We start from the raw sequence: 16,241 nt of genomic DNA, 5'->3' as shown, positions 1-16,241 counted from the left end.
TTTTCCTCCTCAGGAGACTGAAAAGATTTGGCACGGGTCCTCAGATCCTCAAAAGGTTCTACAGCGGCACCATCGAGAGCATCCTGCCGGGTTGCATCACTGCCTGGTATGGCAAACTGCTCGGCCTCCGACCGCAAGGCGCTACAGAGGGTAATGCGTACGGCCCAGTACATCACTGGAGCCAAGCTGCCTGCCATCCAGGACCTCTATACCAGGCGGTGTCAGAGGAATTGTCAAAGACTCCAGCCACCGTAGTCATAGACTCTTCTCTCTGCTATCGCACGGTGCTGTTAGACGGCAAGCGGTACCGGAGCAACAAGTCTAGGTCCAAGAGGCTTTTAAACAGCTTCTACCCCCAAGCCATAAGACTCCTGAACATCTAATCAAATGGCTACCCAGACTACCTGCATTGCCCCCCCTCCTTTTACGCTGCTGCTACTCTCTGTTATTATCTATGCATAAGTCACTTTATTAACTCTACCCACATGTATATATTACCTCAATTACCTCGACTAACCGGTGCCCCCGCACATGGACTCTGTACCGGTACCCCCTGTATATAGCCTCGCTATTGTTATTTTACTGCTGCTCACTAATTATTTGTAATTATTATTTTTTTATTTTATTAGGTATTTTTCTTAAAACTACATTGTTAGTTTAGGGCTTGTGAGTAAGCATTTCATTGTAAGGTTTACACCTGTTGTATTCGGCGCATGTGACAAATACAATTTGATTTGATGAACAGAGGTATTAGCATGATGTTGCTATTAGCATTCTGTTGCTATTGGCATGCTAGTTGTATTCACATTCAGTTGCTATTAGAATGCTGTTGCTATTAAAATGCTGTTCCTATTGGCGTTCTAGTGGTATTAGCATGCTGTTGCTATTGCTATGCTAGTGGTATTAGCATGCTGTTGCTATTAGCATGTTGATGGTATCAGCTGTTGGTATTAGCATGCTGTTGCTTGTTATTAGCATGCTGCTGGTATTAGCATGCTGTTGGTATTAGCATACTGTTGATATTATCATGCTGGTGGTGAGTTCTCAGCCCTCCACATTGGCCCCTGCTGTCCGAGCAGCTCTCTTACTCGTGTAAATGTTGATGTGTTACTGGGGTAACTGGTGATGTGCCGCTATGGTTATTTAGTGAGTAAAACACAGGGAGCTCACTTCATTTAGGGCCTGGTGGGGAAAACCCAAAAGAAACTAAAGGAAAACCCAAAAGAACAGGAAGCACACAACAAAGCTGCTCTGGCAGTGTGCAAATCTCCCTTTCTAGTTCCCCCTCTCTCTTTATTTCTTTCAATTCTCATCTGTCACTCTCACTCTCTCTCTCTCCCTATATATCACTCTCATTCTCTCTTTCTAGCTCTTTCTTTGCTCTCTTTCTCTCTTCAATCCCTTTCTCTCTTCTCTCCCTCTTCTCTCTCTTTCTGTTCCCCTTGGTCTCTTCTCTTGCTCGCTCCTTTCCTCTCTTCTCCTCTCCTCACCTCTCCTCATCTCACCACCCCCTGAAGTTGCTACATGTTGTTGTCTGGATCAGACTGGTCTTGGTTGTGGTCCATGTCAGCAGTTCATTGCAGATACGCATGCTTTAATTTAACCCAAAGTCTACAGTCTGTAGTGTGGGACAGTGTCTTGATACAGTCTGTAGTCTGGGACAGTGTCTTGATACAGTCTGTAGTGTGGGACAGTGTCTTGATACAGTCTGTAGTGTGGGACAGTGTCTTGATACAGTCTGTAGTGTGGGACAGTGTCTTGATACAGTCTGTAGTGTGGGACAGTGTCTTGATACAGTCTGTAGTGTGGGACAGTGTCTTGATACAGTCTGTAGTGTGGGACAGTGTCTTGATACAGTCTGTAGTGTGGGACAGTGTCTTGATACAGTCTGTAGTGTGGGACAATGTCTTGATACAGTCTGTAGTGTGGGACAGTGTCTTGATACAGTCTGTAGTGTGGGACAGGGTCTTGATACAGTCTGTAGTGTGGGACAGTGTCTTGATACAGTCTGTAGTGTGGGACAGTGTCTTGATACAGTCTGTAGTGTGGGACAGTCTTGATACAGTCTATAGTGTGGGACAGTGTCTTGATACAGTCTGTAGTGTGGGACAGTCTTGATACAGTCTGTAGTGTGGGACAGTGTCTTGATACAGTCTGTAGTGTGGGACAGTGTCTTGATACAGTCTGTAGTGTGGGACAGTGTCTTGATACAGTCTGTAGTGTGGGACAGTGTCTTGATACAGTCTGTAGTGTGGGACAGTGTCTTGATACAGTCTGTAGTGTGGGACAATGTCTTGATACAGTCTGTAGTGTGGGACAGTGTCTTGATACAGTCTGTAGTGTGGGACAGGGTCTTGATACAGTCTGTAGTGTGGGACAGTGTCTTGATACAGTCTGTAGTGTGGGACAGTGTCTTGATACAGTCTGTAGTGTGGGACAGTCTTGATACAGTCTATAGTGTGGGACAGTGTCTTGATACAGTCTGTAGTGTGGGACAGTCTTGATACAGTCTATAGTGTGGGTGTTACTATGTCAGGTGTTATTTGGGTCATTGTTGTGCTCAATTCACTCTGTCATGCTCTTAAAATTATGGATTGATATACTGTATCTGTAGGTGCTATAGCTCAGGAGTAATCAATCTTGAATAAAAAAGACCAACAAAGAAATGTATCAGGTCTCTATCCACACTGGAGGGTTGTCAGTGAGTGAATTTGAATAAAACAGAAGGCATTGTGATTGATCTGGAGAATACGTGCTATTGTGTTCTGTGGTGGGGTAGTGATGTGGTGTGGAGGGGTGTTGATGTGGAGAATATGTGCTATTGTGTTCTGTGGCTGCCGGGTATTGCCTTTTGTTTTCGAGTCTCTGACTGACTGACAGGTCTCTAGGACGATGTCTAACAGCACTGAATATGTCTCTAGGACAATGTCTAACAGCACTGAATATGTCTCTAGGACAAGGTCTAACAGCACTGAATATGTCTCCAGGACAAGGTTTAACAGCACTGAATATGTCTCTAGGACAAGGTCAAACAGCACTGAATATGTCTCTAGGATGATGTCTAACAGCACTGAATATGTCTCCAGGACAAGGTCTAACAGCACTGAATATGTCTCCAGGACAAGGTCTAACAGCACTGAATATGTCTCCAGGACAAGATCTAACAGCATTGAATATGTCTCTAGGACGAGGTCTAACGGCACTGAATATGTCTCTAGGACAAGGTCTAACAGCACTGAATATGTCTCCAGGACGAGGTCAAACAGCACCGGATATGTCTCTAGGACGAGGTCTAACGGCACTGAATATGTCTCTAGGACGAGGTCTAACAGCACTGAATATGTCTCCAGGACGAGGTCTAACAGCACTGAATATGTCTCCAGGACGAGGTCAAACAGCATTGAATATGTCTCTAGGACGAGGTCAAACAGCACTGAATATGTCTCTAGGACAAGGTCAAACAGCACTGAATATGTCTCTAGGACGAGGTCTAACAGCACTGAATATGTCTCTAGGACGAGGTCTAACAACACTGAATATGTCTCTAGGACAAGGTCTAACAGCACTGAATATGTCTCTAGGACGAGGTCTAACAGCACTGAATATGTCTCTAGGACGAGGTCTAACAGCACTGAATATGTCTCTAGGACAACGTCTAACAGCACTGAATATGTCTCTAGGACAAGGTCAAACAGCACTGAATATGTCTCCAGGACAAGGTCTAACAGCACTGAATATGTCTCTAGGACGAGGTCTAACAGCACTGAATATGTCTCCAGGACAAGGTTTAACAGCACTGAATATGTCTCCAGCACAAGGTCTAACAGCACTGAATATGTCTCCAGGACAAGGTCTAACAGCACTGAATATGTCTCTAGGACAAGGTCAAACAGCACTGAATATGTCTCCAGGACGAGGTCTAACAGCACTGAATATGTCTCTAGGACGAGGTCTAACAGCATAGAATATGTCTCTAGGACAAGGTCTAACAGCACTGAATATGTCTCCAGGACGAGGTCAAACAGCATTGAATATGTCTCTAGGACGAGGTCAAACAGCACAGAATATGTCTCTAGGACGAGGTCTAACAGCACTGAATATGTCTCCAGGACGAGGTTTAACAGCACTGAATATGTCTCTAGGACGAGGTCTAACAGCACTGAATATGTCACCAGGACGAGGTCAAACAGCATTGAATATGTCTCTAGGACGAGGTCAAACAGCACAGAATATGTCTCTAGGACGAGGTCTAACAGCACTGAATATGTCTCTAGGACGAGGTCAAACAGCACTGAATATGTCTCCAGGACGAGGTCTAACAGCACTGAACATGTCTCTAGGACGAGGTCTAACAGCACAGTCCTCGTTATTGAAGCAATCTTGAAGCGTGGAATCAGATTGGTCGGACCAGTATTGAACAGACATGACAGGCATTTCCTGTTTTAGTTTCTGTCTATAGGATTGGAGCAACAAAATGGAGTCGTGGTCAGATTTGCCAAAAGAAGGGCGGGGGAGGGCCTTGTACGCGTCACGGAAGTTAGAATAACAATGATCCAGGGTTTTACCAGCCCGGGTCGCGCATTCGATATGCTGATAAAATTTTACGGAGCCTTGTTTTCAGATTAGCCTTGTTAAAATCCCCAGCTACAATAAATGCAGCCTCAGGATATGTGGTTTCCAGTTTACACTGAATATGTCTCCTGGACGAGGTCTCACATGGAGCTCATGTAGAGGTTATTTACAGACACTAGTCTGGTTAAAAGCTGTGACCTCTCCCTTAGACGTTACCAAAAGGTTTCCCCTTAAATTCAAATCCCAGAGCCGACTAAATTAACAATCTGTTGATGTGCCCTTGAGCAAGGCACTTAACCCTAATTACACCTGTAAATTGCTCTAGTTAAGACCGTCTGCTAAATTACTAAAATGTAAAATAGATAGGTAGGGTTACAGTACAGCACAACCTTAAAGGGATAGTTTTGGATTTTGGCACTTGCAGTCAAACCTCCAGACTGCCCACATTCCTTATAGAATAGTTATACTTCTCCAGAGTCAGATGAACTCGTGGATACCATATGTATGTCTCTGCGTCCTGAATGAAGTAAGTTAGAGGTAGTTTCGCGAGTCAATGCTAACTAGTCTACAGAAACATCCAGTCATTGCGCTAATACTAGTTAGCATAGCAACTTCCTTTAAACGGCACGCAGAGACATAAAAGGTCCTCAAAAAGATCCACAAGTTCGTCTGACTCTGGGGGAAGTAGATATTACCAGAATCCAAAACTATGCCTTTAAGGAATGTGAGCAGCCGTGTTAATAATACCCTCTGGAGATCTGATTGCAAGTGGAGACAAACATTGAAACGTCACTGCTACCTGTTATTTCTTCACGGCCAAAATATTTGATTTGACAGCTGGAGGCCAACTTCTATGTCTGGCCTAGACAACACCTTCTGAGCATGTTCCTGTATAACCTGCATTTAGGAAGGGTTGGTATTTATTTACATGCTCCCTTGGTGGAAAGGTGACCAAATCTCCAACCTGGTAGAATGCAATTTTGTCAATCCAAACACTGGAATTTCATGCCTGGTGTGCCAATGCAAATGCCCTCGTGTGCCAGCCTTGGTACCCTTGCCCAACATTGCTGATGCCAGTCATAACCCACCGTCTAACCCTAACCCATTGTTAATCATAACCTATTGTTAACCCTAACCCATTGTTAATCATAACCTATTGTTAACCATAACCTATTGTTAACCCTAACCCATTGTTAATCATAACCTATTGTTAACCCTAACCCATTGTTAATCATAACCTATTGTTAACCCTAACCTATTGTTAATCATAACCTATTGTTAACCCTAACCCATTGTTAACCCTAACCCATTGTTAACCCTAACCCATTGTTAACCCTAACCCATTGTTAACCCTAACCCATTGTTAACCCTAACCCATTGTCTTTCTCTTCCATCCAGGTCACCACACCATCTACATCGGAGTGCAGATGCCCAAGAGCTACCGGCGTCGGAGACGTCAACGCCGGAGAGGCAGCCACAAGGACAGGAAGGATCATCTGACGGAGAACGCCTCTGACAGGTCCGACACAGAAAACAACGATGAGGCCAGCAACAGCATCCTCAAACCGCTCAGTAAGTGCTGCTAAAATACACGTCAGGACAGATTACCGGCTTCGGCCATCTCCCTGGCAGCAGAGATTACCGGCCGAAACGTCTCTCAGGGCAGCAGAGCTGCTTTTCAGAACAACTAACACTCCCTGGCCCTAACAAAGGCTTGAGGTGACCCCCAAATCTGCTGACAACACTCAGTCAGCCAATCATTGCTCACTACACTGTCAGCCAATAACTGCTCACTCCACTGTCAGCCAATAACTGCTCACTCCACTCGATCTGCCAATCACTGCACACTTAACTCAATGAGAAGGATTGGCTGAGCCAATCCGTGGGATAGCCCGGTAGGGGGACGAATGTGTTTGGACAGACTAGAGTGAGGGTTAGTGTTGGTCTACAGACTAGAGAGGGTTAGGGTTAGTCTACAGACTAGAGAGGTTTAGAGTTGGTCTACAGACTAGAGAGGGTTAGTGTTGGTCTACAGACTAGAGAGGGTTAGTGTTGGTCTACAGACTAGAGAGGGTTAGTGTTGGTCTACAGACTAGAGAGGGTTAGTGTTGGTCTATATACTAGCGAGGGTTAGGGTTGGTCTACAGACTAGAGAGGGTTATGATTAGTCTACAGACTAGAGAGGGTTAGGGTTAGTCTACAGACTAGAGAGGGTTATGATTAGTCTACAGACTAGAGAGGGTTAGGGTTAGTCTACAGACTAGTGAGAGGGTTAGGATTGGTCTATATACTAGAGAGGTTTAGGATTAGTCTACAGATTAGAGAGGGTTGTAGAGAGATAGAGAGAGGGGGGAGAGATAAGGAGTGAAATTGACAGAGGGGTTGGGGGAGAGGGAAAGTCAATGTATATGTTAGACCTTTGCTATGTGTTGGTTAATGTGGTGCCTTTGATATGTGTTGGTTTAAGTGTAGACCTTTGTGTTGGTTGCTGTGTAGACCTTTGTGTTGGTTGCTGTGTTGCTCTGCGTGGAGTCTGGCCGTCTGCAGATGGACAAGGCTTTACTCAGCTGTTTAGTGATTCAAGAAAACACCGTCTGTGTTGCTGATAACAGCCAGGGGTAATCCACACTGTTACACTCAACACTGATGCACAAGGAATCTGATACGGTTGTAGAGTTTAATACGGCTGTAGAGTTTGATACGGCTGTGTAGTTTGATACAGGTGTAGAGTTTTATACAGGTGTAGAGTTTGATACAGGTGTAGAGTTTGATACAGGTGTAGAGTTTGATACGGCTGTGTAGTTTGATACAGGTGTAGAGTTTTATACAGGTGTAGAGTTTGATACGGCTGTGTAGTTTGATACAGGTGTAGAGTTTGATACAGGTGGAGAGTTTGATACAGGTGTAGAGTTTGATACAGCTGTAGAGTTTGATACAGGTGGAGAGTTTGTAACAGGTGTAGAGTTTGATACAGCTGTAGAGTTTGATACAGGTGGAGAGTTTGATACAGGTGTAGAGTTTGATACAGGTGTAGAGTTTGATACAGGTGTAGAGTTTGATACAGGTGGAGAGTTTGATACAGGTGTAGAGTTTGATACAGGTGGAGAGTTTGATACAGGTGGAGAGTTTGATACAGGTGTAGAGTTTGATACAGGTGGAGAGTTTGATACAGGTGTAGAGTTTGATACAGGTGGAGAGTTTGATACAGGTGGAGAATTTGATACAGGTGGAGAGTTTGATACAGGTGTAGAGTTTGATACAGGTGGAGAGTTTGATACAGGTGTAGAGTTTGATACAGGTGTAGAGTTTGATACAGGTGGAGAGTTTGATACAGGTGGAGAATTTGATACAGGTGGATAATTTGATACGGGTGTAGAGTTTGGATTTGTTTGAGAAGCTATAATGGAATGTCCTCCATCATCACTGTAGCTGTTAATTAAGTGTACTATGAACTATATTATAAACCGAGTGGTTTATAATATAGAATCTGATTGGCTGAAAGCTGTTGTATATCAGACCGTGTACCACAGATATGACAAAACATGTCTTTTTTGTGTTATAATTTTGTTGTTAAACCAGTTCTTAATAACAACGAGGCACCTCGGGGGGTTGTGGTGTTAGGATTAGGGTTAGGGTTAGGGTTAGGGTTAGGGTTAGGGTTAGGGTTAGGGTTAGGGGTTAGGGTTAGGGTTAGGGTTTAGGGTTTAGGGTTAGGGTTAGGGTGTTAGGGTTAGGGTTAGGGTTGGGGTGTTAGGGTTAGGGTTAGGGGGGTTGTGGTGTTAGGGTTAGGGTTAGATAAATAATAAATCCCGGGGGGTTGTGGTGTATGGCTGATATACCACTTCTAAGGGCTGTATGCTGTCGCTGCATCGGGCCTAAGAACATCCCTTAGCCATGGTATATTAGCCATATACCACACCTCCTCGGGATTTATTGATTAAATATACTCACAAAACAATACAATACTGGCTATGAACACTACAGTATTTGGTTTGACACAGTTATAGTGGGGCAAGCTATGTATGTGGGGTTAAAGGCCACATCTGCCATCTGTCCCTAGCACTGAGGAAAAAAACAAACAAATTCTCTGAAACATTTTGTTGTTGCATAGAGATGCCTGTCTTGGAAAGATTCTCAGCATCTCTTAACCTCTGCCTGAATAAAACACCTCCCCATTTGTCCTGGGGGTTAGGGCCCATATCCCCTGCCTACAAACCAACACAGTACAGACCTCCTGCTATGGTGAGGGTAAGCAGAGACCAGGGTCTGATCCCAGCTGCTTTGTGAACCACAGACATGCAATATCCTGTGTCTTCAATCTTGATTTACAGTAGGCTATTTAGTTGTACCCAAATATAACCTAGTAAAACACAACATATTGATGCAGATATGATTTGCATTTAATTAATACAACTTAAGCCGTAAATAGTCTTGTGAGTTAGATCTCATTTGATAGTTATTCCTTTAATCTATTGTAGGCCAGTGATGTCATTGTTAATCTGCCTAAAATATATTATTTTGATTGAACCTTGTCACGATCGTGTGGAAGAGATTCGGACCAAAACGCAGCATGAGGAAAATAAGCCATCTTCTTTTAATAAATGAACGAAGATGAACATGAAACCAAAACACTATTACAAACAAACAAAACAACAACAAATGATCGTGAAGCTAAATAACGCAAGTGCCCAGACAAGCAACAAACGTTAAACAAGACAACTACCCACAAAAGCCTACTGCCTATGGCTACCTTAAATATGGCTCCCAATCAGAGACAAATGAATGACAGCTGTCTCTGATTGAGACCCAATCTAGGCAGCCATAGACATAACTAGACAACCTCACAATTATCTATCCCATACACAATACAACACCCATAGACTAAACAAAACACACACAACATACAATGCCCACCCCAACTCACGCCCTGACCAACTAAACATAATCAAAATAACATAAAAATAGGTCAGGAACGTGACATAACCCCCCCCTCAAGGTGCGTACTCCGAACGCACCACCAAAAGTCTAGGGGAGGGTCTGGGTGGGCATCTGTCCACGGTGGTGGCTCCGGCTCTGGACGCTGTCCCCACACCACCATAGTCACTCCCCGCTTCCGTATCCCCCACCCAATGACCACCCTCCAACTAAACCCACCTAACTGAAGGGGCAGCATCGGGATAAGGGGCAGCACCGGGATGAGGGACGGCAGCTCCGGGCTGAGGGACGGCAGCTCCGGGCTGAGGGACGGCAGCTCCGGGCTGAGGGACGGCAGCTCCGGGCTGAGGGACGGCAGCTCCGGGCTGAGGGACGCCAGCTCCGGACTGGCTGGCGGATCCTGGCTGGCTGGCGGGTCCTGGCTGGCTGACGGCTCTGGCTGGTCATGGCTGGCTGACGGCTCTGGCTGGTCATGGCTGGCTGACGGCTCTGGCTGGTCATGGCTGGCTGACGGCTCTGGCTGGTCAGATCTGGCGGAAGGCTCTGGCTGATCCGGTCTGGCGGAAGGCTCTGGCTGATCCGGTCTGGCGGAAGGCTCTGGCTGATCCGGTCTGGCGGAAGGCTCTGGCTGATCCGGTCTGGCGGAAGGCTCTGGCTGATCCGGTCTGGCGGAAGGCTCTGGCTGATCCGGTCTGGCGGAAGGCTCTGGCTGATCCGGTCTGGCGGAAGGCTCTAGCTGACTCCGGTCTGGCGGACGGCTCTAGCGGCTCCTGTCTGGCGGACGGCTCTGTAGGCTCATGGCAGACGGGCGGCTTTGCAGGCTCATGGCAGACGGGCGGCTTTGCAGGCTCATGGCAGACGGACAGTTCAGACGGCGTTGGGCAGACGGGCAGTTCAGGCGCCGCTGGGCAGACGGGCAGTTCAGGCGCCGCTGGGCAGACGGGCAGTTCAGGCGCCGCTGGGCAGACGGCAGACTCTGGCCGGCTGAGACGCACTGTAGGCCTGGTGCGTGGTACCGGAACTGGAGGTACCGGGCTAAGGACACGCACCTTCAGGCTAGTGCGGGGAACAACAACAGGGCACACTGGACTCTCGTGGCACACTCTAGGCCTGGTGCGTGGTACCGGAACTGGAGGTACCGGGCTGAGGGCACGCACCTTAGGGAGAGTGCGTGGAAGAGGAACAGGGCTCTGGAGATGCACTGGAAGCCTGGTGCGTGGTGTAGGCACTGGTGGTACTGGACTGGGGTGGGAAGGTGGCGCCGGATATACCGGACCGTGAAGGAGGACACGTGCTCTTGAGCACCGAGCCTCCCCAACCTTACCAGGTTGAATGATCCCCGTAGCCCTGCCAGTGCGGCGAGGTGGAATAGCCCGCACTGGGCTATGCAGGCGAACCGGGGACACCACCTGTAAGGCTGGTGCCATGTACACCGGCCCGAGGAGACGTACTGGAGGCCAGATACGTTGGGCCGGCTTCATGGCATCCGGCTCGATGCCCAACCTAGCCCTCCCAGTGCGGCAAGGTGGAATAGCCCGCACTGGGCTAAGCACGCGTACTGGGGACACCGTGCGCTTTACCGCATAACACGGTGTCTGACCAGTACGACGCCCTCTTACTCCACGGTAAGCCCGGGGAGTTGGCTCAGGTACCCAACCCGGCTTCGCCACACTCCCCTTTAGCCCCCCCCCCCCAAGAAATTTTTGGGTGAGCCTCTCAGGCTTCCAGCCTCTCTTACGTGCTGCCTCCTCATACCAGTGCTCCTGGGCTGTGGCTGCCTTCTTCTCCTCCCGCAAGCGGCGATTCACACCAACCAAGAAATTTTTGGGTGAGCCTCTCGGGCTTCCAGCCTCTCTTACGTGCTGCCTCCTCATACCAGCGCTCCTGGGCTGTGGCTGCCTTCTTCTCCTCCCGCAAGCGGCGATTCACACCAACCTTAGCCCAGGGTCCTTCTCCATTGAAAATTTGCTCCCAACTCCATTCCTCTTCTCTCCATTGTTTTAGTTCCTTTTCTCCTTCCTCAATCCGCTTGGTCCTGTTGTGGTGGGTAGTTCTGTCACGATCGTGTGGAAGAGATTCGGACCAAAACGCAGCATGAGGAAAATAAGCCATCTTCTTTTAATAAATGAACGAAGATGAACATGAAACCAAAACACTATTACAAACAAACAAAACAACAACAAATGATCGTGAAGCTAAATAACGCAAGTGCCCAGACAAGCAACAAACGTTAAACAAGACAACTACCCACAAAAGCCTACTGCCTATGGCTACCTTAAATATGGCTCCCAATCAGAGACAAATGAATGACAGCTGTCTCTGATTGAGACCCAATCTAGGCAGCCATAGACATAACTAGACAACCTCACAATTATCTATCCCATACACAATACAACACCCATAGACTAAACAAAACACACACAACATACAATGCCCACCCCAACTCACGCCCTGACCAACTAAACATAATCAAAATAACATAAAAATAGGTCAGGAACGTGACAAACCTTTATTTAACCAGGTAGGCTAGTTGAGAACAAGTTCTCATTTACAACTGCGACCTGGCCAAGATAAAGCAAAGCAGTGCGACAAAAAACAACACAGAGTTACACATAGGACAAACAAACGTACAGTCAATAACACAATAGAAAAAAAGTATATATACAGTGTGTGCAATTGGAGTGAGGAGGTAAGGCAATAAATAGGCCATAGTAGCGAAGTAATTACAATTTAGCAAATTAACACTGAAGTGATACATGTGCAGATGATGATGTGCAAGTAGAAATACTGGTGTGCAAAAGAGCAAAAAAGTAAATAAAAACAATATGGGGATGAGGTAGGTTGTTGGGTGGGCTATTTACAGATGGGCTATGTACAGCTGCAGCGATCGGTAAGCTGCTCAGATAGCTGATGCTTGAAGTTAGTGAGGGAGATATAAGTCTCCAACTTCAGCGATCTTTGCAATTTGTTCCAGTCATTGGCAGCAGAGAACTGGAAGGAATGGCGGCCAAAGGTGGTGTTGGCTTTGGGGATGAACAGTGAGATAAACCTGCTGGAGCGCGTGCTACGGGTGGGTGTTGTTATGGTGAACAGTGAGCTGAGATAAGGCGGAGTTTTACCTAGCAAAGACTTATAGATGACCTGGAGCCAGTGGGTCTTGCAACGAATATGTCGCAAGACCCATTCGCCATATGTGTGATCCCACTGGCCCACACATATGGTCCAGTATGCTCACGCCAGCCGATGTGAGCATGTAGGTCGCAGTGGTGGGTGGTATATGGGGCTTTGGTGACAAAACGGATGGCAATGTGATAGACTGCTTCCAGTTTGCCGAGTAGAGTGTTGGAGGCTATTTTGTAAATGACATCGCCGAAGTCGAGGATCGGTAGGATAGTCAGTTTTGCGAGGGTATGTTTGGCAGCATGAGTGAAGGAGGCTTTGTTGCGAAATAGGAAGCCAATTCTAGATTTAACTTTAATGTGAGTCTGGAAGGAGAGTTTACAGTCTAACCAGACACCTAGGTATTTGTTGTTGTCCACATATTCTAGTCAGAACCGTCCAGAGTAGTGATGTTAGTCGAGTGGGCGGTTGCGGGGAGCGATCGGTTGAAGAGCATGCATTTAGTTTTACTAGCGTTTAAGAGCAGTTGGAGGCCATGGAAGGAGTGTTGTATGGCATTGAAGCTTGTTTGGAGGTTTGTTAATACAGTGTCCAAAGAAGGGCCAGATGTATACAGAATGGTGTCGTCTGTGTAGAGGTGGATCAAGGAATCACCCGCAGCAAGAGCGATCTCATTGATGTATACAGAGAAAAGAGTTGGCCCGAGAATTGAGCCCTGTTGTACCTCCATAGAGACTGCCAGAGATCCAGATTGTTGAGTCTGCCGATAAGAATATGGTGATTGACAGAGTCGAAATCCTTGGCCAGGTCGATGAAGACAGCTGCACAGTACAGTCTTTTATCGATGGCAGTTATGATATCGTTTAGTACCTTGAGTGTGGCTGAGGTGCACCCGTGACCAGCTCGGAAACCGAGTTGCACACCAGAGAAGGTATGGTGGGATTTGAAAGGGTCAGTGATCTGTTTGTTAACTTGGCTTTCGAAGACTTTAGAAAGGCAGGGCAGGATGGATATAGGTCTGTAACAGTTTTGGTCTAGAGTGTCTTCCCTTTTGAAGAGGGGGATGAACACGGCAGCTTTCCAATCTTTAGGAATCTCGTACGATATGAAAGAGAGGTTGAACATACTAGTAGTAGGGGTTAGCAACAATGGCGGCGGTTCATTTTAGAAGGAGAGGGTCCAGATTGTCTAGCCCAGCTGATTTGTACGGGTCCAGGTTTTGCAGCTCTTTCAGAACATCAGCTATCTGGATTTGGGTGAAGGAGAAGCTGGAGAGGCTTGGGCAAGTAGCTGTGGGGGGTGTGGAGCTGTTGGCTGGGGTTGGGGTAGCCAGGAGGAAAGCATGACCAGCCGTAGAGAAATCCTTATTGAAATTCTCGATTATTGTGGATTTATCGGTGGTGACAGTGTTTCCTAGCCTCAGTGCAGTGGGCAGCTGGGAGGTGGTGCTGTTATTTTCCATGGCCTTTACAGTGTCCCAGAAATGTTTGGAGTTAGAGCTACAGGATGCACATTTCTGTTTGAAAAAGCTAGCCTTTGCTTTCCTAACTGACTGTGTGTATTGGTTTCTGACTTCCCTGAAAAGTGACATATCGCGGGGACTATTCGATGCTAGTGCAGTACGCCACAGGATGTTTTTGTACTGGTCGAGGGCAGTCAGGTCTGGAGTGAACCAAGGGCTATCTGTTCTTAGTTCTACATTTTTTGAAAGGGGCATGCTTATTTAAGATGGTGAGGAAATTACTTTTAAAGAACAACCAGGCATCCTCAACTGACGGGATGAGGTCAATATCCTTCCAGGGTACCCGGGCCAGGTCGATTAGAAAGGCCTGCTCGCAGAAGTGTTTCATGGAGCGTTTGACAGTGATGAGGGGTGGTCGTTTGACCGCGGACCCATAACGGATGCAGGCAATGAGGCAGTGATCGCTGAGATCTTGGTTGAAGAAAGCAGAGGTGTATTTGGAGGGCAAGTTGGTCAGGATAATATCTATGAGGGTGCCCATGTTTACGTATTTAGGGTTGTACCTGTTGGGTTCCTTGATGATTTGTGTGAGATTTAGGGCATCTAGCTTAGATTTTAGAAAGGCCGGGGTGTTAATTAAGCATATCCCAGTTTAGGTCACCTAAAAGAACGAACTCTGAAGATAGATGGGGGGCAATCAATTCACATATGGTGTCCAGGGCACAGCTGGGAGCTGAGGGGGGTCTATAACAGGCGGCAACAGTGAGAGACTTATTTCTGGAGAGATACATTTTTTTAATTAGAAGCTCGAACTGTTTGGGCATAGACCTGGAAAGTATGACAGAACTTTGCAGGCTATCTCTGCAGTAGATTGCAACTCCTCCCCCTTTGGCAGTTCTATCTTGATGGAAAATGTTGTAGTTGGGGATGGAAATCTCAGAATTTTTGGTGGCCTTCCTAAGCCAGGATTCAGACACAGCAAGGACATCAGGGTTGACGGAGTGTGCTAAAGCAGTGAGTAAAACAAACTTAGGGAGGAGGCTTCTGATGCTAACATTCATATACTAAGGCTTTTACGGTTACATAAGTCAACAAATGAGAGCGCCTGGGGACACACAGGGCCTGTGTTAACCTCTACATCACCCGAGGAACAGAGGAGGAGTAAGATGAGGGTACGGCTAAAGGCTATCAAAACTGGTCGTCTAGTGCGTTGGGGACAGAGAATAAAAGGAGCAGATTTCTGGGCGTGGTAGAATAGATTCAGGGCATAATGTACAGACAGGGGTATGGTAGGGTGCGGGTACAGTGGAGGTAAACCTAGGCATTGAGTGATGATAAGAGCGGTTGCATCTCTGGAGGCACTAGTTATGCTAGGTGAGGTCACACCATGTGTGGGAGGTGGGACAAAAGAGGTATCTGAGGAATGTTGAGTGGGGCTAGGGGCTCTGCAGTAAAAATAAAACAATGATAACTAACCTAAACAACAGTATACAAGGCATATTGAGATTAGAGAGAGACATAAAGTGAGGCATAAAGCAATCACAGGTGTTGATTGGGAGAGCTAGCTAAGACAACAACAGCTAATCAGCTAAAACAACAACAACAGGTAAAATGGCGATGAATGGACAGGGAGGATCAGTTAACTACACACAGGGCCTGAGTTCGAGGCTGGGGCCAACAGAAAATCAAAACAAACAAAATGGAGTACCGTGATTAATGAACAGTCCAGCAGTCATCAGCAATGTATCCAGGTGATCACTTACATGCCAATCATTTTGATTCATATTTACATGCCAATCATGTTGATTCATATTTACATGCCAATCATGTTGATTTATATTTACATGCCAGTCATTTAGATTCATATTTACATGCCAATCATTTAGATTCATATTTACATGCCAATCATGTTGATTCATATTTACATGCCAATCATTTAGATTCATATTTACATGCCAATCATTTAGATTCATATTTACATGCCAATCATTTAGATTCATATTTACATGCCAATCATGTTGATTCATATTTACTTGCCAAGCATGTTGATGTCACGGATTCCCCCGGTATTGCTGCTCATTCCGTGCAACAGTACCAGAGTACCAGAGGCCTCTAGACGTCACTGAACTGTCTCTCATTACGCACACCTGGT

The 16,241-nt window shown here is 46.4% G+C and overlaps 1 protein-coding gene across 2 annotated transcripts in view; it reads left to right on the top strand.

The window, feature by feature from the left end:
• The window catches only part of slc4a4a (solute carrier family 4 member 4a), a 249,535-nt gene that overhangs the window by 62,579 nt on the left and 170,715 nt on the right, over positions 1–16,241 (top strand). For both annotated transcript variants that reach the window (XM_071404435.1, XM_071404436.1), the window contains exon 4: positions 5,971–6,144. In XM_071404435.1, coding sequence (XP_071260536.1) covers positions 5,971–6,144 — 174 coding nt within the window. The remainder of the gene's footprint in view (positions 1–5,970; positions 6,145–16,241) is intronic.

The sequence above is a fragment of the Salvelinus alpinus genome, chromosome 5 (assembly GCF_045679555.1).
Source record: "Salvelinus alpinus chromosome 5, SLU_Salpinus.1, whole genome shotgun sequence".
NCBI lineage: Eukaryota > Metazoa > Chordata > Actinopteri > Salmoniformes > Salmonidae > Salvelinus > Salvelinus alpinus.
This window is presented reverse-complemented; position numbering and strand designations above follow the sequence as displayed.